General features: G+C 46.3%; 1 protein-coding gene across 2 annotated transcripts in view; it reads right to left on the bottom strand.

Annotated features, from left to right (window-relative positions):
* Positions 1-21,348, bottom strand: part of LOC135259935 (glucosidase 2 subunit beta-like) — a 114,945-nt gene that overhangs the window by 84,210 nt on the left and 9,387 nt on the right. For both annotated transcript variants that reach the window (XM_064344891.1, XM_064344892.1), the window contains 3 exons: positions 19,937-20,054; positions 11,568-11,640; positions 7,002-7,080 (listed from right to left, as the gene is read on the bottom strand). In XM_064344891.1, coding sequence (XP_064200961.1) covers positions 7,002-7,080; positions 11,568-11,640; positions 19,937-20,054 — 270 coding nt within the window. The remainder of the gene's footprint in view (positions 1-7,001; positions 7,081-11,567; positions 11,641-19,936; positions 20,055-21,348) is intronic.

Raw genomic sequence — 21,348 nt, 5'->3', positions numbered from 1 at the left:
CAGCGCCCCTGGGAAAGAATATATATATTTTTAAAAACAGAATGCAAGCAAATAACCTTTCAGGGGCAAGTACAATGAGCATGAGCAACGTACACAAATCTTTACAAATCAAGGTTAGAACACACAATCAGGTCCCCGCTATGAATAAAATGAGCTGTGAACAAACGCTGCAGAGCCTGTTTGGTTCCCCCGCTTCATTCTTTCTGACGCCACATATGTTGCATCACACAGAAGAACTGACAGTGGACAAAAATATCCAGTTATGAAGAAAGATGGTAGACCAACAGATCAAAATCTGCTGAAAAAAATTATATGATTTATATAATAAAAAACATATAATTTTAGAGTAAATATATAAGATAAATATTACAGCATAAAAAGAGAGGACTCAAAAGTTATTTTCAAGGCTCTGAAAACTGTCACCTATTGTTGTTGAAACTGAATTACCAACTTTCTCTTTGTCATGCCACACAGAAGTTAATATTTAAAAGTAAAGATTATCTAGTTTAAAATAAACCAGTAATGTAAGCAGATGTATTTCCAGGGCTCTGTGATGCCAGGTGGGAGTGAGAGTGGAGCAGCCAGTGCGGGAGTTCTCTTCTGTCACCCAAAGCCTGGTCTTCAGCACCATGGACGGCGGTGCTCTAAGCCTAACAGTATCCACCAACCACAGAGGACGTTGTTCCGTTTCTTATCATGAATGTGCTCTGTGATTCGTGAAGCTCTGCTCTGATTTCTAAGCGAAAAAACACAGAAGACATTTTGCTCCTATCTCTATGTCAGTACCTCTTACTGACTCCCAACCCCCAGTCATCAGGACCATGGACAGCAGCACCATCATCCACAGCCACAGCTGAGGGTGACAGGGCATCAGCACGTCTGTGGCTTACCTGCTTAGACAGCTGTGCTTCTAGACTTCCAGGGACGCTTCCATTCACGCTCCTGACGCACCACCAATTACATGCTGCCCATGCCGCTAACGAGGATAACGAGGGCAGCACACTCGCGGTTAGCGCACCCGCAGGCGCCTGGTCTGACCAGTAGAGGCCGCTAGAGAGCGGTGACACCGATGGAGCTAGCCGGCTTACCCCCTACCGTTCCCAGGCAGGGCTGGGCCAGCTGTTCCCTCCCTGATGCAGGGCTGACGCTTCACTCTCGGATCCAGCGTCTTCACTGCGTGAGCCACCCAGAGGCCCACTTGAAAGACAGTTTTATATATTGCATAATGCGCAGAATAATCTGCTGGATCACTCTGTACGTGCGACGTGATCACACGCTCGTAAAGCCAGCAGCTATTTATGTAATACTGACTTGCAGAAACCTCTCTCTCCAGCAGGATGAAATGGCCGAAGCAGTGAATATGCACGGCTGTTCGGAGAATTTTAAACAGCGGATTAAGGAGCAGGAGACGGGGACTGAAGGGATGCTGGTGCGTTTTCCACCTAAGCAGCGCGCGGCTCGGCTCTCTGGCTGTCCTCTGTCTGCACGGTGGGATGGATGAGGGATTACTGAAGGCACTGCTAAAACGAAGCAAATGCAGCCATTTTACCGTGCAGCGTTTTCACAGATTCAGACACGTGCGTGCAAACACATTCACACACACACTTGAAAACACACACGTGCAAACACACATACACACACGCACGCACTCACACACGCACAAACAGAACACACACGCACTCAGACATGTGCGCACACACACACACACTCACGCACACACATACACACACACACACACACACACACACACACACACACACACACACACACACACACACACACACACATACACACCACACACACACACACACACACACACACACACACACACACATACACACACACACACACGCACGCACACACACACACACACACACACACACATGCGCACACACACACACACACACACACACACACACACACACACACACACACATACACACACACACACACACACACACACTCGTAAGGACCCAAAGAGAATGCTCTGGCGAGGCGCAGTGAGACTGACGGGGTCATCATGCATATTCAGCCAGCAGCCACTCTGAGCTCTGATTGGCAGCCCAGCCCGTGCCAGCGCCCGCTCTGTGTGCGACTGCGCAGGTATCGCGACGGTGATTACATCTGCGCAGTATGAAGAGCGGACATCAGGTCTCGCTTGTTTACAAATAACCGCCTGTGATGAAATGAGGTGGGGGGGGGAGGAGGGGGAGGAGGGGGGTCCAGCAGAGACGACATCCAGAACTCTCCATTTTTTCATTTCTTTGTTTTGCCAGGTACCGGAGTCTGTGTTGCATTGTGGGTAACTTGCACATTCTTCCCGCCGTGACAATACGGATGTATTATGTCTGACGGACCCATGACCTTTCAACCCCAGGGTAACCTCTGACCCCCTCACCCCGCACAGCTGGAACGCTCCTTCTGTTCTTCCCTAACGTTAGTGAAAGAGGGGAAGAGTGAAAAGAGGAAGGGGAAAGAGTTCCGGCAGGAAGCGTGTCCCTCCGGACACTTCAGACACTTTTACATCACGCGCCATCTGCTTAAACACGGGCGAGAGAAAAAAAGATTCCCACAATGCATTTTTCTGACGCAAAGCGAAGGCTACGTTCTTCACGCCGCTGCCTACCGCATACTACCCCCGCCAGGTTTCAACCTGTCAATTCACGTCTCTCAACTTTTCTCTGAAAGCACACCGAGCAGAAACGAAAACACCGGATCAGCGACGGTGGGTGAAGACGGTCTCTCTGTTTTCTGCTTTCAATCCGACACCAGGTCCCAGCAATACAGACAAACCTTTTCAAAACCGCACGTAAATGTCCATATCAGACATTAAAAATGAACTTCCTCTGTCTGTTCCTCTGCACACAAAAGATAAACCTTTTGTTTTCAATAGGTCACTAGGAGGAGTTTATCCACAAAATACTTTTATACAATTATGACACAGATTAAATGATCTGTGAAAGTGACTTCAAAAAAGAAACGTGTTTCTGAAAGGGAACTGCTGCCACCCACTGGTTAACAGAGGTACTGCCTGCAAACAACAAAAGCATTGGCATTCAAACCTACAGCTATGAACCGCATAACAGAATGCGCTGCCACCACAAATTATTTGGAGCCGACGGAACTGATTTAAAAGAGGAGGACTCGTCCGGCTGCTCCCAAACAGCCGAAAATCGTCCGGCCGCATCAGGAACCGTCCCGCGCCGCCTGTTCAGCCCGCGCTGCCAATTTGCAAACGCGACCGTCGTCCGCAGCAATCTGATCCGCCCGGCAGACGCAGCCGGAAACCGCGCGGCTGAGGCAGAGGACGCCGCAGCGAGGAGACGGCTCTCCGCGGAACAAGAACCGCCATGAGAACCCACTCAGTTCTGAGCGGTTACGCAACGCGGTTTTGGGTCGGGGGGGGGGGGGGAGGAAAGATTGACTAGTGAAGATATTTGAATATGCACGCCCCAGAGGATTCTGGGAATGTGGAGCTAAATGTCACCGGAATGAAACAGATGGTGTGAGGAGCCAAGCGCTTGGCGGGGAGGGTTTTTCTCTCAGAAGCACCGCGTGGGCAAAGGGGGCATGAGCGGGGTTGGCGTGGAATGTTCTGGAAGGGCGGTGCGGGGACTGGGTCGGCGTAGGTGGGAAAGGAGCTACGGAGGGTTCTGGAAGGGTGGTCCCAGGGGCGGGGGCGGGGACTGGGTCGGCGTACGTGGGAAATTCTGCATTTAAACCAGGAAGTATAGCTTCCAATGCACAAAGCAGCGCTCCAGGTCGTGTTATAGAGGCCTGACACACTGCTGGATACTCTACACAGTAACAAAATGGCAGCCATGTCGCCAATGAAAAACCATTAAATGAAGTGAAAAAACTGTATAAATTATGTTATTTAACTATATAAATGTTATGGGATGGCTAAATAAAATGAGTTAACCAACACAACTTTGAGAATGTTTAGGAAAAACAGTGAAATCCCATTTTACTGTAAAAATGCAGTTTTCTGTAGTTTTTTACAGTGTAAAATAGCCTAGATCGGCTGAACAGCCTGTTCTCCTCACTATGTTCTCTCTCATTTACCTCAGACTGCAAAGACCAAGAAATAAAGACATCCACCAAACACTAGAACTGATATGTAAACACAGTTATACGCTGAACTAAAGAAAAAAAAAATGGCGTAAAAATATAAATATTGATTTTTCACAATGGGCCGAGAGTTTAACATGGCCCCAGGGAAATAAAAGAAAATAAAATAAAATAAAAATACACTGCAACCAAGTGACAGGATATTACTTTTGAAGACAACCTGAAGCTAGCCAGTTATAAATCTGCCAAGGTCTATACTTAATCTAATAACATAGCAATTGAACTAATAGTACTACTCCCCAAATAACATTGTAATATGACAAAAGCCGAAGCTCGGAGTGTTCTTAGCTCCCGCGGACCCATAAACGAGGCCAGGAATGTCGCGCGACAGTCGAGGATAAATCAGGAGAAAGTGAAATGCGTCTCCGGTGACATGTTCCTGGTCTACAGAGGGGACGTACCGCATCGTCAAGCGATCCAAAACTGCAACTTCACAAACACGTCAAGAAAAAGGACACAAAACTGGACACAGAAGCTGGCCACTTGTGCCGTCTGCTTTTGCTCTCACCAAACTAGTCGCCCAATCTAATACTGATAGCTAATAGCTATAGCATAGAGTATTACATTGCTAAAATTTAAAATTTAGCAAAATACTTATGTACTATATAGTATCACATATAGTATACAGTATCACACAATGTCATAATGACGTTTAAAATGTAAAAGTCCACAAGTTGAAACAGATAATATGGCACATATGAAAACAATGCTTTTCAAATGAGCATTCTGTATATTTATAGTCACGTCCAACCTCAATGACTTGTTGATAAATTCTTAAAAACAAAAAATGTAAAGCAAACAAAAAATGTTTACGAAGAAGCTTATGGAGAATCAGAGGATAGGAGGCAAAGAAACACTTAAAGTGCAACAAATTAGTTTAACGACAACACCGTTTCATTTGTATTCATTACCAATAATATTTAATTCAGATGGTGCCGGGGGGGAAATTTGGTTTTGTTCTGATGCGGTCACCTTATTAAAATTAAATTTTTAAAAACCCAATTAAAGCGCTTTTGGGAAAAGGCTGTGCAAACCGGCGCAGTCTTGCGAGGGAAGTCGCCAGAACAGATTTGGAGGAGCTGCGCAGGCGAGCGCAGTTTGAACACTTCAGCCGGCAGCTCGACGATTTCACCGGCAGAAAAGAAATGTTACCCTCGATCGTCAAATTGTTTTACCGGGGAACGCTCTGTCCTTGCATTACCTGGCTTACTGAAGCGGAAACTGAATTCTGGGCAGGCGCCTAAAGCTTATTGTGGGAGAAAACTAATAAAAAGGTGCAAAAATGACACAGAGCGAGAGGTTTATGAAATCAAATACTACAAGCCCAATTTCCAACATCCTTCCAGAGATAATGAAAGTCTTTCTACGTTGCAATTAAGGGTCGTCTTGGAGAAACAACGCGACGGGTCCCCTCTCCGAACTCATCTGTTACGGGACTCGGAAGAGCTCCCGAAGCGAACTTGCGCCCGACTCTCTCCTCGCGTAACAGCAGGGGAAGTAATGCCGCTTCGCCCCCAACGGCGATTCAGCGTCCTGAATGTGATGCGGAACGGCCTAAATTACCCAGCGTACACTTAGAAAATTTATATATTTAGGAACTCTAACAAAATGGCTCCCCCCTTCACTGTGTGAACGCACTTTTTCCAATGCCCTGACGAGCAAAGGCATTCTGGTGGTGAACAAGACAACAGAAACACTGGTGTTAAAAGTCACTGAAGAGGGGGCGGGGCTAACACCCGTGGGTAGTTTGGTCAGCATAAGTCGCGGCAGACTCTAGCAGGCTCAGGAATTCCACAGGAGGAACATGACACCACTTATCCATTAGAGAGTCCGTCAGGGAATAGATAGTCGACGACAAAGCAAAATACTGTCTCTTGCGCCTTTCCAGAATATTCCACGGATGCTTGACTGGGTTTGGAAGGTCATAAGATTGATATGTCAGTGTCACGCTCCTCAAAACACTGGATGGCTACCTTAAAGGAGCCACTCTCTGCAGGAAATGAGTGAAGGTACAGCACGCAGAGAAGAGAACTCGGCACCATTACGTAACAACGGATCTAACAAAAAAATAAAAATTCCAGAACCTTCCACCGTTAGAGCACCATTGTGTGTCTGTTCATTACCTAGAGCCCTACAGCTGGGTACACTGCCTGACAGCCCCATGAGAGCCAGATTTTGTCATGAGCGCATGCACACAATGTCTGCGGAAGATAACATCAGTAAGGGCTGGTTGTGAAATTAGCTTGGACAGGTACATGCATTGGATACGCAGGACCATTACACCTTGCAGTACACTTAAAGATAACTACAGAAACTCTCCCAAAACTTGCACACACGCATAACCAGAATTTTTATTAGGTTGCTTCACGTTGCATCACTAATGCAAGGCTATGCATCTGATGTAGATATGCCTTCCCCATTTCCTTTCCCTTAAGTACACTGTGCTTCTCCAAGGTCGAAAGTTAAGTTACACATAACTTAATGATGTCTGTAATGCACAAAAACGTAAATTAAGTGTGAAAGACAGTGTTAGCATACTCATCAAAGCACTTATTCATGAAATCTAGTAGGTTTCAACCTTGATGGGTCTAACAATCTAAAAGAGGAAATAGACCAAATAATTCAATGCTTTGTTTACACAGAGAATGACTCCGACTCTCGGCATGAAATATTTAATGCTGTTAAAAATAGGACAGAATCAACATCACACCTGGTCATATGGGCACATCTGAAAACTTGACTTTACTGAAATCTATATTTCAATATTCATCTACGGTAAAGACATTCACAGAATTCCTAGCGAAGTGCTTGGAAGGATACTCTTCCTGTTTAGTGTCCATGTTCCTTCATCTACGTTTCAGTGCACTCACCAGAGCTTCCTGTTCAGTTAAGCCACGCCCCTCCTCTCCTCGGTTTACCACGTTGGCCTGGACTTCATCAACCGTTATACTGGCCAAACAAAAACGACAAAAGGATTTTCGATTATAACCCAAGCCATTTATTTAACAATTACTGTAAACCCAAAATCTAATTTAAAACAGTATTTTCTTAAATTAGTTGGCCCAGAACACGCTTGTGATTAATACACTCATCTCGGTGGCTAACAGAAGCGTAGTCAGCAGATCAGCGAGAGGTGAAAGATTGCAAAAAATACAGAAAGGCAGATTAGCAGGAAGAGAAAAATTCGCTAGGAGTGCATTTAGCAGATTAGCAGGAAGCGAAAGACCTACTAAGAGTATAGTTATCAGATTAACAGGAAAACAAAGGACCTGCTAAGTATATAGTTAGCATATTAGCAGGAACAACCCAATGGCCCAGCAGAGGAACATATAACTCAGCCAGGCCTTTCTACTGGTTAGTGAGTGGTCAGGCCTTTCTACTGGTTAGTGAGTGGTCAGGCTTTCCTACTGGTCGGTGAGTGGACAGGCTTTTCTCTATGTGAGTGAGTGAACAGGTTTTCCTATTGGTCAGTGAGTAGACAGGCTTTTCTCTAGGTGAGTGAGTGGACAGGCATTTCTACTGGTCAGTGAGTGGACAGGCTTTTCTACTGGTTAGTGAGTGGACAAGCTTTTCTATTGGTCAGTGAGTGGACAGGCGTTTCTACTAGTGAGTGAGTGGACAGGCTTTTCTACTGGTCAGTGAGTGGACAGGCTTTTCTCTTATGGGGAGATGGGAGTGAATCAGGTTTCTAATTTGTCAGTGAGTAGACAGGCTTTTTCTATGTCAGTGAGTGGACAGGCTTTTCTCTTAGTGAGTGGACAAGCTTTTCTATTGGTCAGTGAGTGGTCAGGCTTTTCTAATAGTCAGTGAGTGGTCAGGCTTTTTTTTCTATTGGTCAGTGAGTGGTCAGGCTTTTTTTTCTATTGGTCAGTGAGTGGACAGGCTGTTCTCTTGAGGGGAACAGAGGAACAGCTCATCCGGCACTTCCATCCCGACGGCGGTCGGAAGCAGAGGCGGGAAAGCGGACGTGCGGCGCAGTAAACAGCAGGGAAGGGAATCTGCGCGAGTGCAGAAGGACACTCCCGCACAACGGAGGCAGTCTCCCGCGGCGATCTCAGCCCTCTGCTGATGACCGGGAGGGGGGGGGCGGGGGGGGCCGCAACACCACAATCGCGGTCTCGCTCAGCGGACCAGTAATTACCTCCGATCACACTACGAAATCGGCCCAGCCTGCCAGCACCGACCTGGGAACAATACCAGCCCTTTCCCTGTGAGACTGGCAAACCTGAGTGGATGCATTGTTCCCCACTCACAGAGCCGGCTGCCATTTTGTAGCAGCTTGCGCTTCCTTCATTGAGCTCATCTGTGTTAGCTAATGGCTTTTTATTAGCAAACCAAGGGCACTGGGCCAGCTAGCGGCTCCAGAGTAGGCCTGAACACAGGCAAGCAGAATGGATGCTAACTGAAGTCTACATCTGTAGGTATGAACAGATGCCAGACTCCACGTGCTTATTATTTCCCCCCCCCTCATTCTGGCAGCCAAAGCAATAAGCAGTGTGTGTATACAGCATAGCGCAAGAGACGAGAACATACACAGAATTAAAGCTGATTTTAGCAGAAGCAATTGTTATGTTTGAGAGCACGTGCGTTGCATAAACCCAGACCTAAAAAACTAAAAACAAATAAAAAAAAAAAATATATATATATATATATATATATTCACAATTTAAAAAGAGCACAACTTATCCACAAAGTTTCCATGAAGAACCGTTTCACATTGGCTAAATTAATGTTGACGATGAGGGGATGGCTTTATGTTTGTCACCCTCTTAGCCTACTGCGCTTGAGTAAACTTTGAGGACACCGGCTAGGCCTTATCTGCAGAGAACAGTGTCTGGCTGGGGTAAACACTCAAACCCAAGTGCAAACGAGGAGCGGGAAGAGCCTGTCTGTCTGGCCAGAGCAGGAAATGAGTCCTTTGGCTTTCTAAAAGTCATTCTGAGGCACTAAAAGACGCAAATGCCAAAAGGGAAGAGCGTCCTGACCTCAGCCATCGCTAAGCGCCGTGTTCCGAAGCCCTCGAGCGGCGGCTCTGTGGCGTTAGACCCTGACACCGGGGGGCGCCGAAACGTTTCGCCGTCTCCAATGAGAGAAAAACGCCGCCATCGTTCCATTTCCGCAGCTTTCGAGACGAACGCCGCGCGCACGTCGGCGGGGGGGCGAAGACAATTATAAAGGTGAATATAATTTCCATAGCAATCACCGCCATGTTTGTGTTTTTGTTTCTGCTTCATAGACAGCGCCGAGTTAGTTCATTCAAATTAAAACGCGAACAGTCAGTCATGGAGATGACGTAAATAAGCTAAAACAAATTTTTAAAAAGCAGACCGAAAACACGCAGCACAATTATCTCTGAATTATACTCAGACAATTAGCCAATTTCTTACATATAGCAAATGAAATTACGGGAGCCCTCAGTTTGTTGGGCTGTCATCAAGGCCAATAAGAAGGTCGTGTTTGCACATACTAATTTGTTTTGAAGGAAAATTTGATTGGTCTGTTGTCTTCAAACTCTCTGGCAGATGTGTTTGTGTTGAAAAGGCTTAAGGGGCAATTTTCTTCTATGCGAAAGCTGGTTTACAGTTCGAGCGTAACCGTGCCAACCTAACCTTCCCCATAAAGGACAGAGCAAGGTTCGTTTGAAATACGCATGAAGAACACAAGTTCTGCATTCGTCTTTTAGAAGAAGTAATTAAGTCGTTGCTGTTTCTGCACAATAATGTTCACAAGACAAAAATCACACCAAAGCATTATGCGAATTCAAAAGTAACACTGAATTCAGACTTTTGATAGATGTGAATATACCAAAAGATTTCTACAGGAAAGAAGTACACACACGTACACACACACACACACACACACACATACACATACACATACAATAAAATGCAAAAGCACTGTGACTAACACATTTTCTGCTGTTTTGTGTCTAGTCCAGAACACTGGATTTGAAATAAAACAATAAATATGAAGTTAAAGAGCAGTAACAGGACAGTTGGGTGCCCAGCTGTTTCTTGGCCAGCTGTGTGACTTTGAGTTCACACTCAGGAAAGCTAACAGAAGGTCAAGAGTTGATTCTAGGTGTGGAATTTGCATTTGAAGTCTCTTAACATGCGGACCAAATAAGCATCAACGTAAGGAAAGCAGGCCATCACGAGACTGAAGAATCAGAACAAAATAAATCAATGTCATAGCCAGAACACTGGCTTTGTCAAAATCAACTGTTTGACACATTCTTAGGAAGTTGCAACGATTCCAAGTTAACCAGTCCAAGCAAAACAAAGAAACGGATGACTCAAAACGAAATGCGATTCGATCTCAGGTTTCGCGTGTTAAAAAGGGTCATTAAACCCCCTCCACACATCACCAGCGCTCCCATCGGTCTACTGGCCATCCCCTGTGATGAAACGCTCATTTAAATAAGGGCACAAATGAAGAGCCCTCAATGAGGTTCCAACCGACAGACGCGAGCCTGGGCGAGCAGCGCTACGGAGAGATTTCCCCCTCAGTCGCGCGCTCGCTTCGGCTGGGAGGCGAGGGGGACGAGCTCCGCCCGCTGGGGCCCGGATCACAGCGTCAACCCGAAGAGCTCAGAAACGCATTAGCGCCGCGGAGCCATAAACGCTGCACAAGCACTTCCTCTCAATATGCCCATATGTTTTATAGCACATTAGCTCTAAGGGCTGCTCAGAGAACGTGCCAGGTTCGCTCCAAGACTATTGATTTGCTTCTTTTTTTTCCTGTTTCTTTTTTTTCTCCCCCAGAAGGAAAAAGACTCATTGGTGAAACCAGGGCTGGGTGTATATTCTGCAAGCGCTGATAAAAAAAATTTAAATAAACTGTTGTAAAAGCAGAATTATTCCAGCCTACTCTGAATAAACTGCAGATAAGTAAAAGACTGATCTGTGATGGTTGAGATTCGGTGCAATTCTTCCAGGACGTGGGGGTCTTCTTAGCACCCATTACATACCGTATCTGCCTCAGATACCCCTTTGCTTTGTTTGCCGTATTCCACAAACACTCATGCGTAGTCAGGTATGTGAATTAAACCAGGGCTTCCAATCTCTAGGCATCGATTTCTCAATGACCTGTTTGCATTGCAATCGGAAGGAAAGCTAAGTGACCTTCTTTTCCCAGAAATAATTCTGCACAGTACAGGTCAACGGCCTTCTTCTCCCAGCGTTTAAAAAGTAGTTAGCATCTCGCAGTTAAAAGCCACAAATGCCTAACATCAGTTTTCTTAACCTTGCGGCAGGGCACGCTATCAGCACCAGCTGCACGTTAGCTCCTAATAAAAAGCGCATGTAAGGAATCGTGCACGCTGACGTCACACCGGGAGTACTTTCTTGCCTGAGGGGCCATGCAAAAGGCCACTGACTCATTCGCAGAGTCCAAAGCCGTACTCGGACCTGAGCTGAATCCATTAAACCATTTACCTTCCATCTTTATCGCAGTCCAGTTCTCGGAAAAACTCCGCGGGAGACTCGGGCACCTGCTCTTTCCTGGAGTCTGTGAGGGGGAAATCAGAAGCAGGGTTCGCTGTTTAGGCCTTAAAAACGGCCCACATTAGATCATCAATGTACAGCGCAGGCCGTGCTCTGACGTTCTGCGTTTAACGGGCTGCCTTCACTGTCTTAATGTATTCTACGAAGTCCAATGGCAGCAAACAGAATTTCAGTAGTGATGTGTGTATGTGGTTAAGCATAAGAACATGTAGTTGCGTGTGTACCTGATTTGTTAAGTATGATAACATGTAGCGATGTGTGTACAGTATGTGATTGGTTGAGTTTGAGAACATGCAGTTGGCAAAGGCCAACCAATCGTTGGCTGCAGCAAGAGTTTCCTGATTGAATTTGCTCTGTGAATTTCATGCAAGTCGCTCATTTCCTACATCCAATCACACACAAATAATCACCTGATGAGTCCTTCACATTAAAGCATTTATGCATAACACGTCATAACCCTACATGCGGACAAAATGCTTAACCACGCTTTGATCTTAAACGTGGATACATGTTCATTTCCACAGCAGTGTCGGGTTCAGTGACAGTTCACACTGCAGATAAACAGAGAAAACACTAAGAAATAATTGCATATATTTAGCCGCACTCTACAGAAACTTAACATCTCATGCCCTGAAAAGAAACAGATTTTCAGCTATGAAAAACAAGGTTCATGCACCGACTGGAGGCCAAGGAAAGGGACTATTAAGACGCACAGAGAACATTTTGTTCAATGGGGAAAAAAAAAAAAAAAAACACGGTAGAATCAAAATGCAATCAAGGCACTTTGTGCAGCGGCAGGAAGCAGCTATTTTAAGCAGGTTTCGGAGTATTCATCACGCAGCACTATGCCCCGCGATATGAAAAACCTCCCAAAAAAAACCTCGCGTTCATCGCCCTGAAAGGGAACATTATCTCCAGAAAGTTCATAAACGATTTTTCTCCCCGCGTTTAGCCGCTAATTTTCACCTCGCCGCTTTATTTTCGTGAATCGTTAAAAAAAAATAAAAAGTTTTTTTTTTAAAGTAGGCTACCGCATTTACCTAGATAACAAGCCGATTATTTAACAGCCTTTATCAGCAGTAGCGGCGCTAAAAATGTAGAGAAGAAAATGATTGCCTTGAATGGGGGGGGGGGGGGGGGGAGCTGCATCCTACATGATGCTAATCGCACATCTGCGCTAATTACCTTTCCGTACACGACTTAGCTAATTATGGCAATTTCTGGGACGGCTTATCTTAAGATTCACCCCTCTATTCGCGAAGCTGACGGTACATTTAGCCGGTGCCTGCACTCCCCCGTCACTCCTAACGGAGACGGAAGTGCCGCCGCCCTCTCGTGCGCTGTTGTGACATTTCAGCGGCATAAACACTCCTTTCTTCGTCGACGGCTGTAATCCGATGCCCCCCCTCGCCCCCCCCCCCTTCTACGCACGGCTCCAGGAAACGGCGGAACGCAGCGCGGGATTCTGGGAGATATCATTCGCTCCGTCCGCGGCGATGCGCCTCCACCGCCGCCGTCAGGAAATGAAGGAAGGACGAATCCAGCGACCGGGCCGATAACGGACACATCCGCCATCCCCCCCCCCCCCCCCACAAACAGGACTGCTGGTAGGCTTCCACAGAGCCCTCCGCAAGACAAGAGCACAGAGATCACAGGAGACTGCGCGGCTCCAGCTAAAGAAATCAAACCGCGGAGAGGCTGCTTCATAAACCAGCGGCCATGCCGAGAAGCCATATCAGATAAAGAAAAACAAACAGAAAGATAAACAGTGAAGCAATACTCGCTTTATTAAAATGACAGCCGCCGCTGCGGTGTAATATCTGCTAGCCGCGTGACTAGGCCAGTAGGCTACTCATTTTCTTGTGTTTGTGGATTTTTTTTTCTTTATTATAAATCCAAACACAAAAGACAGAGTCTTCTGTATTTGGAGAGATCCAAGCACAAACCATCATCAGACTGAAGCCACTAGTAAACTAGTCAAAATTCATTCAGTCGCACCATCAACTGGTACAAGATATTTGTCCACAAATTGATCCCACGGCCCTTCAAAGTTCATTCAAAACACTCAGTTATGCTATAACTGACAAAAGCAACTATTGGCCTAAATTCAAATTACAGCTGCCGTAGAGGAACCAAAGTAGCAAAACGCACAGCAGCAAGCCCAGGCATCATTTGCAAATCCAGTAAAACAACGCTTGCAGGGAACGTAGCCTAGCCAACCGCCTCGAGTTCCACTGAGGGCGTGGTGTCACCGCCATTTAAGAATTGGAGACTGGGAAGGGCAGGTCGAATGGCAACGTTCAGCCCGTCTGGTCTGCGAGAACAGACGGCAGGCCAGAGGACCGTGCGCGTACACTGCATAATTACCAGCGGTACTCTGAACCGATGGGAGATCGGCAGGTTCGGTGGACAGATAGCACGCGGCGCTGCGGGCCGGGCCAAAACGATGATGAAACCTTTTGCATCCTAATCAACGTTCGCTTTTTATCAACGTTCCAAACCGCCGCCGCCGTCGCTGACAGGCCAAGAATCGGGCGGTTCTGTTCCAGGAAGAAGAGACAGGGCTTCGCCACCGGCGTCGCCCGGCAAAGTACGGCATTTGTAAAATGTCAGGTGTCGGCTGCTCTCACACGCAAAAGCAAAAGGAACGTTTCACCTGGAAAAGCTGCCTGATGGAGCTCGTTTCTACTGACGGGCCTTCCGCGTTAAGGAGAAAGCTGCGCTGCTGAAATGTTCAGGGCAGACATTTTGCAGACCGGAATGAAAAAATTGTATTATCGCAGAGGAAATTTGCCTGTACTGACGTTACAGCTTAACCGTAGATGGCATTGTCTACTGGGCAGCAGTGGTTAAACTTAGAAAATTCGAAACAGAGATCTGCCAAGTGCATTACGCATTTCTGTCTCTCTGACCAAGCTGTCAAATGTTCTAAAATGGTTCGTAGACTCTCAACGGTTCAGGCGTCAATTCCACAGGGACTCATGAGAAGCATTTCTTCTGATCTCAGGATTCGTTTCAGTTCTTCCGCTGTCCATTACTGCAATGTCGGTGCACAACAGACGAGCAGATTAATGGGTCACAGTATTTGGTCTGAGAAGATAATATATTCAGAAACAGAGTGGTGGAAGGGAATAGTAGTAATATACTTGCTTCTAGCCAGTTAGGTTCAAGCAATGCCATTTCCCCCTCAATGCCAATAGACTTCTGCAGTAGCTATCCTACCTACAACCTCCATTACAATGAATTAATATTTACACAATGTTGTGAAAATTTCAGTCCTAATTGTCAGTACGACCTTCCCACACAGGCTTGAAAACTGCCTTACGCTGGATGTTTTCAATCTGGCAGGGAATTGAGAGCCATGTTGCTTCCTGTGTTTAAATGAAATATAATAGTCTGTGTCCTACAGCCTCATTTGCATACCAGCGTCTGAAACACATTAAACGTAATTGTATTAACTGTACTGAAGCTACGAGTTGTTAAGCTTGATAATTACATATCTGTTTCGAATGAGCACTGCGAGCAGAAATTCTATATGCCTTCCTCAGATTTTTTATTTCATTATCAAGCCCTCAGAAACTGAAGTGATTTAAGCTGGGTACTGACTTCTTTATTTAACATCCCTTTATCCCGATCGTTTGTGTGGTCTGTCATCCATTACTGACACGTCTTCTCTCAGTTCTGCACCGCGCAGAGGGGCTTGTACAATCTAACCGAAACGTGCCCTGCTGGATGGAGGGGTTAAAACCGCCAGGTCAAAGATGAGAGCGTTCTCAGCCAGCAGAGTCGCGCGGGTTCAGCAATGTCTTCTGCACGAGCGATCCACCTTTGAGCACCTGAACACTTCAGAATGCAAGTCTCTGCCACCGCACATCTCCATTCCCACCAACCGCAGGGGGGGTGACCATCTTAAAACTGTCAAACTGTTCAAAATCGCCCTCTCAACATCTCAGTTAATATTTTGTGCCATATCCATGGAACAAAATAATATTCTGCTTCACCCTGCTCCCCCACCTTAAGTAAACAACCTTTCAAACAAGGCACAGTCATCACATGAATAAATTCAAGACATTTTTATAAATTAATACACTCATTTCCTTTCTCCAATTTAATTTTCTCCAAACTATTTCTCTCCCGGTATGCAGAGACCTGAAAATTAGTAAAAAAGTCATCACTGCTCTTCAGTCATGATTTTCTATCAACCCTGAACTCTTATCTCCAGAGAGCATCGCAAACGAAAATTTGTTTATAAATCAAGGCAGCTGTTTAGGAACAGTCTGAACTCTGTACGAACCTCAGCTCCGTACGTTTAAAAAAAAAAAAATCATAACGAGCTATACGACAAACCTCGATGTGGGAAAACAACTCCGATATCAGGGTCAAAGTAAGGGAGAGATCATACGACACATACACACACGGCTAACGGCAGGAGCGGCGGCTATTGTCGGGATGAGAACATCAAAGAAACATCGTTACCGTGGAAACTCCCATGGGTGACCCCACAGGGACTGTCCTAGCCATTAAGAAGCATGGAGAAGGCTCTCGGAAAGAGAACCACGTAATCCCTCATCGTTTACTCAATTATGCGCTTATTTACGCTAACAAGAGCCTCTTCATCTTCCAGGGGATACTCCTGCTGTACCGTCTAGCCTACGTCTCAGAACACATCTTAGAAAGGTAATGAATAACATGAGGAACATATATGGCAAGTTCTGAACTTGTACGTCAAAGCAATGCATAATGTTGCATAATGAATTATGGCAATCCAATTACAGGAAAGATAAATTTTACCAATGGCAATGCTCCCTGAGTGTAAATAAATGAACGTGTTGATACATTAACCTTCTTCGGTATATATTAACCTTCTCCACACACCCTCGTCTGATGATCATCTCCTGGGCTAACACAGAGGCCCACAGTGATATATTTCACTGTTTATTGGGTTTCCTGGAATAGCATCCAGAGAGGTCCATTAGTTGAACTCTCCAGCAAAAGATTACAAATCTTCACCTCATACATGATAGCTAGTCTGGTTATTACGTGGTCATGATGATGACCTCATTCTCCTTGTTCTACTAATCAGTTTTGGTTTGATTGCTCAAACATCTTGACATCAATTCAGCATAGCTCCATAATGTTTGGGACTAAGGCATCTTGATTTGGCTCTGTACTCCGCAATTTTAGATTCGTAGTCAAACAACTGCGGTTGAAGTGGAGATTCTCAGCCTTTATTAAATCTTTTTTTTTTTTTAAATACATTTTGGTTTCACCATGTAGAAATTACAGCACGTTTTTGGACATATGCAATCACCTTCATTTACGCATATATTTAAACGGTACACCTCACCCGTGAGCGTGTGAAAATAGGAATTATTGCGCATTTATCCAAAGTCAATTTGCACTTCATCGATTCCACGTCACCGCGATCCATCCTGATTTTGTTAACGGTCCCGACATTCCATAAACATGGAAGTTTTGCTTCGAAAGCCGGAGCGGAAGCGCCGATTTATTACGTTTCCATGGAAATACAGCGAGCCGCCCCGACCGCGCAAGTAAATATGTACAATTACCCTCTGAGTGATCTGGAACTGTACTTCGTTTTATTACACCACCTAGAGGAATATTCCTTTGATTTGGTGTTGTCACTTAATTTCCTCGGAGAGCACGGGCGTTTTAAAACCTTCAATAACGGCGGGGGGGGGGGGGGGAGGGGGGGGGGGGAACTCGAGGGGCCGACTTGATCAACTACGGCAATAATAGGAGAGGACTCCATTCCGTTTCATCACGGCCCGTTTAAGCTTTAAGCTTGCGCTCCCCCCGCCAGCCCAACCCGGGACTGTTAATGTTGTTCAGCAGGCTTAGCGCTCGCTGCTATCGGCCCAAGCCGTGGCGATAGCGATCGCGACGCTCGCGCTGATCCGGCCGGGTGCAGACGTCAGCGTTATTCGCCCACGCTCCCGCTCCCGATCCGGCCTGGAACAACTGCCCCGCTCTCGTCACTGAATTGCTGTTAACTGTTTTTTTTGGGGGGGGGGGTTGAAAGATGCTCAGAACCCTCTCTGATTGAGACCGCAGGACACAGATCGACAGCTGTGTGGATGAACATAAGCACTCCTGCAGAACATACTGCAACTGATTAAAAATATGTGGCCTCTTACGATAGCATAGCGATTAATAATTTCATACGTCAATGCATATATATGTACGTATAATAATATATATGTGAATGTGTGTGTGTGTGTGTGTGTGTGTGTGTATAAAGTAGGAGACACAATTAAAAGATTTCTTTTGCTTAAATACACTGCAGTATATTCCGATGCTGTGAGGTATAGCTCTGTTCTATGAAGCATAGGGGCTGTTTATATATAGCACAAATTGGACTCAGATCTGGCCTTCCGCAGAGAACATCTACTTAATGATCTCAGTTCTGATTGCCTGTTCTTGCGTATGCTGTGGCGCTGTAGACAATGTGAAATAAATACCCTACCTTAAAGTTTATTTTAAGCTGAACTGTCATGCCTGATTGTCTGAATCACACCACTTTCTGTTACAGCTTATGAAGTTCATTCAGGTGTTGCGTATGACCACTCCTTGAGTGATGCATTGCTAAAAATGCTTGCCTCGTCGGCCCAAACCTAATGCCCAGATGAAGTCGTCATGAACGAAAGCTTAGCTATACCAAAGACACTGGCAATTACACCAGCCAAGCCTGCCGGTTTTTCTGTCATTACACCGGGCACAACGTACAAGAAACAAAAATCAAACGTCTATGGTACCGTGCGTCATTATCATCCTGTTTCTCTGACGCATCTAAAACAGAAAGTGGATGGAACTGCTGAAAACCAAGGACAGGTCCCACCATGCTAATACCCAGCATGCACCAGGAAAATACAGGGGGGGCTGTGGAAAAGGGAATCGGGCGATGCATTAGCCAGATCACACGTGATATCCAATCAAGGTAAAAAGTTCTGGAAGGAAAATTTACTGTACATTCCTTCGCCCCGCATTTCAATTATGCAAAAATCTGATTAAAATGCATGAGGCCCCTTATCAACTTTAAAACACTAAACAATGGCAATAAAGTCACACGCAGGATACATAAAATGCCCCTGATTTATTCTGTTTGCAGATTAATAAGACTCATGATTCGAGCCTTGTGCTAATCAATTCATAATGCGCTGCGTTCCGCGGCGGTTTACGGGCTTGTACCGCACCCTCGCTGGAACCGCAATTAACCGCCATTTTGATTTCCACCGCTCTAATCAGGACGGCGGGTCCATAAATAACATCGCGAAAAAACGACTTCTCATTACCGATCAAACGGCGGCGGCGGCGGCGAGAAAATAACAAAATGGCCGCCGCCTCGCCTCGGCGACGCCTCCCGATCGCGGGAGGGGGAAAAAATCGATGGATACGATACGCCCTAAAGATGCTTTTAATGGAAAGGCTGGGGGCCCAGGACGGCGGCCAATACTGCCCCGCTCACATGTCATTAATGTGTCATTAAAAGGGCTCGGGAAAGGTCGGCCCGGGCTCACAATAATGATGAATGGCAGGGCGCTTCCAGCAGGAAAGGCCGAGTGACCTTTCCGCAATCAAAAGTTTTTCCAGAGGGCGAAGCCGGGCGCGGACAGCAAATCAATCTCCGCCGCGGGAAGGTGACGGGAAGGGGGCCGTCCGCTAAGCCCCGACGCGCGTGCCGCGCGGAGTTATTCCGACCGTCGGGCGGACTGCAGGTCCCGCTCCGGAAGGGCCGTTCTGATTATCCGCTAATTGAGAGCGAGAGAGGGGCGAGCTCGCGGCGCGAATCGCTCGCCTTGATGACGCCTGCGCTACGCGTCGCTCTGTGTGTAAGACTTTCTTCCCTGGTCCCGATTTTCTCCGAGGCCGGGACGAATAATTAATTATGCAAATGTAGGGGCGCTCCGTTTTTAATGTCATCCAAAGGCTCGCGCTCTGTGTGTGAAAAAGGTCATTTTTAACGACGGCAGGCGAGTTTCCTTCAGCCTGCAGAACATACTGTACGGACCCCCAATAGAAACCCACCCACCCCTTGACCTGTGTATTACTGCTACCTACAGCCTTCCGGAAACACAACAAAATACACTGTAAATATACAGTGTTCTTAAAAAACAATAAACACATTTCACAGAAGTGTATTTTTTTAAATATGTATTCCATCTCCCCTCTGCCTGTGTTGGTTGCCTATTTACACATTTGGTCTTCTCAGCTTGATGGGGCAAACAGGAAGTGTTAGACTGTCTCCTCAGTCACACAGGAGGCCAATGGAACATGCTCACCGTCACCCGGTGGTTTCAGAAGACCCATCAGGCCCTCTGCTTTCCGCTTCCTCTTCCTGTGGGCCTCCAGCTTGGAGCGAAGCTGCTCGTAGACTCTCTGCAAATCTCTAAGCTGGCTCTGAAAAACAAAATGGCGGACACGAATGGTGAATTTGTCCTGTACAGCGAATGCAGCACAAAGTAACAGGTATAGCCAAATGGCTGTAGGTACGACACACTGGTGGTAGCTGAGGTGAGTTTCCCCCCTTTACTGCAAAGTGTTCTGAGATTATGAAAAGCATTATATAAATGAAATCAATCATTACGAAATTATTAAACACACGGCAAAGGAAAACCTGCTTCAATTATGCTACAGGAGCACCACAAATGAAAGGCAATTTGAAAGTTGCTGTAGTTACATGACCACCACTTACTGACGTGAAATTAAGTTACAGTATGGATAGCCTCAGAGGCCAGACCCCGGAGTCTGAGATTCCAGAGTAAAGAAAGTAAACACAGACAGACGATGTGAAGGAGATGTTTGTGCGCTGGGCGTATTTTCCAGAACATCCAGTGTCAAAGTAATGGATGGGTGTTCCCCCTGTACCCTAAATTCATTTAACAGAAGCTCCTAACCAGATAAATTTGCAGTACGAAAGAACAGGCAGTGCAGACGCTACATTGTTAAAGTGCTAATGCAAGTCTGCAGTGAGCCTGAATGGCTCTGGTTAGCGGCCAAGTCTGCGGCTAAGCAAATTAGCTTAATGTACCTTCACACGGTGCAGACCGAATACACAGGACCACACCGAGCTGAGTAACGGCTGAACGCCGCGCCGGCGGCTAAGGAAGTGAACCCCAAACACGGCTCTCCCTCCGGTGACACCCAGCAGCCTCTGAGGTTTGCTTAGCGGCCGCAGACACGATGCCCTCAGCTCTAAAGCCCAGGGTCTGCTGTGTCGGACTGCTGACAGTGAGAGCGCCAGCACTACGAAACGGGGAGGGAAAGGTCAAAGCCAAAGGCCACGTATCTGAACGCAATGCAGGACGTGCGTGTCAAGCTGTGCTGTTGTAGTTGACAATTGCTTAAAGAAACGCAGACTAATATATGTTTCCCGGTAAATAGTCTGCCACCAATGATAGAATTAATAACAAGTATGTTTTGTGTGTGTGTGTGTGTGTGTGTATGTGTGGGTGCATGTATGTGCGTGTGTCTATCCATGTGTGCATGTATGTGTATGTGTGGGTGTGTGTGTGCGATTGTGTATGTGTGTGTGTGTGAGTGTGTGTGCGTGAGTGGTGTGGTTGAGTGTGTGATGGCAGTGTGTGTGTAGTGGTCGTGGGGTGTGTGTGTGTGTGTGTGTGTATGTATGTTTGTGGGTGAGTATGAGCGTTTGCGTATGTGTGTGTGCATTCATGTTCCTTATTCCTGGCGG

Source organism: Anguilla rostrata, chromosome 7 (assembly GCF_018555375.3).
Source record: "Anguilla rostrata isolate EN2019 chromosome 7, ASM1855537v3, whole genome shotgun sequence".
Lineage (NCBI taxonomy): Eukaryota > Metazoa > Chordata > Actinopteri > Anguilliformes > Anguillidae > Anguilla > Anguilla rostrata.
The sequence above is the reverse complement of the archived record's forward strand: the minus strand, read 5'-3'. Positions and strand labels throughout refer to the sequence as shown.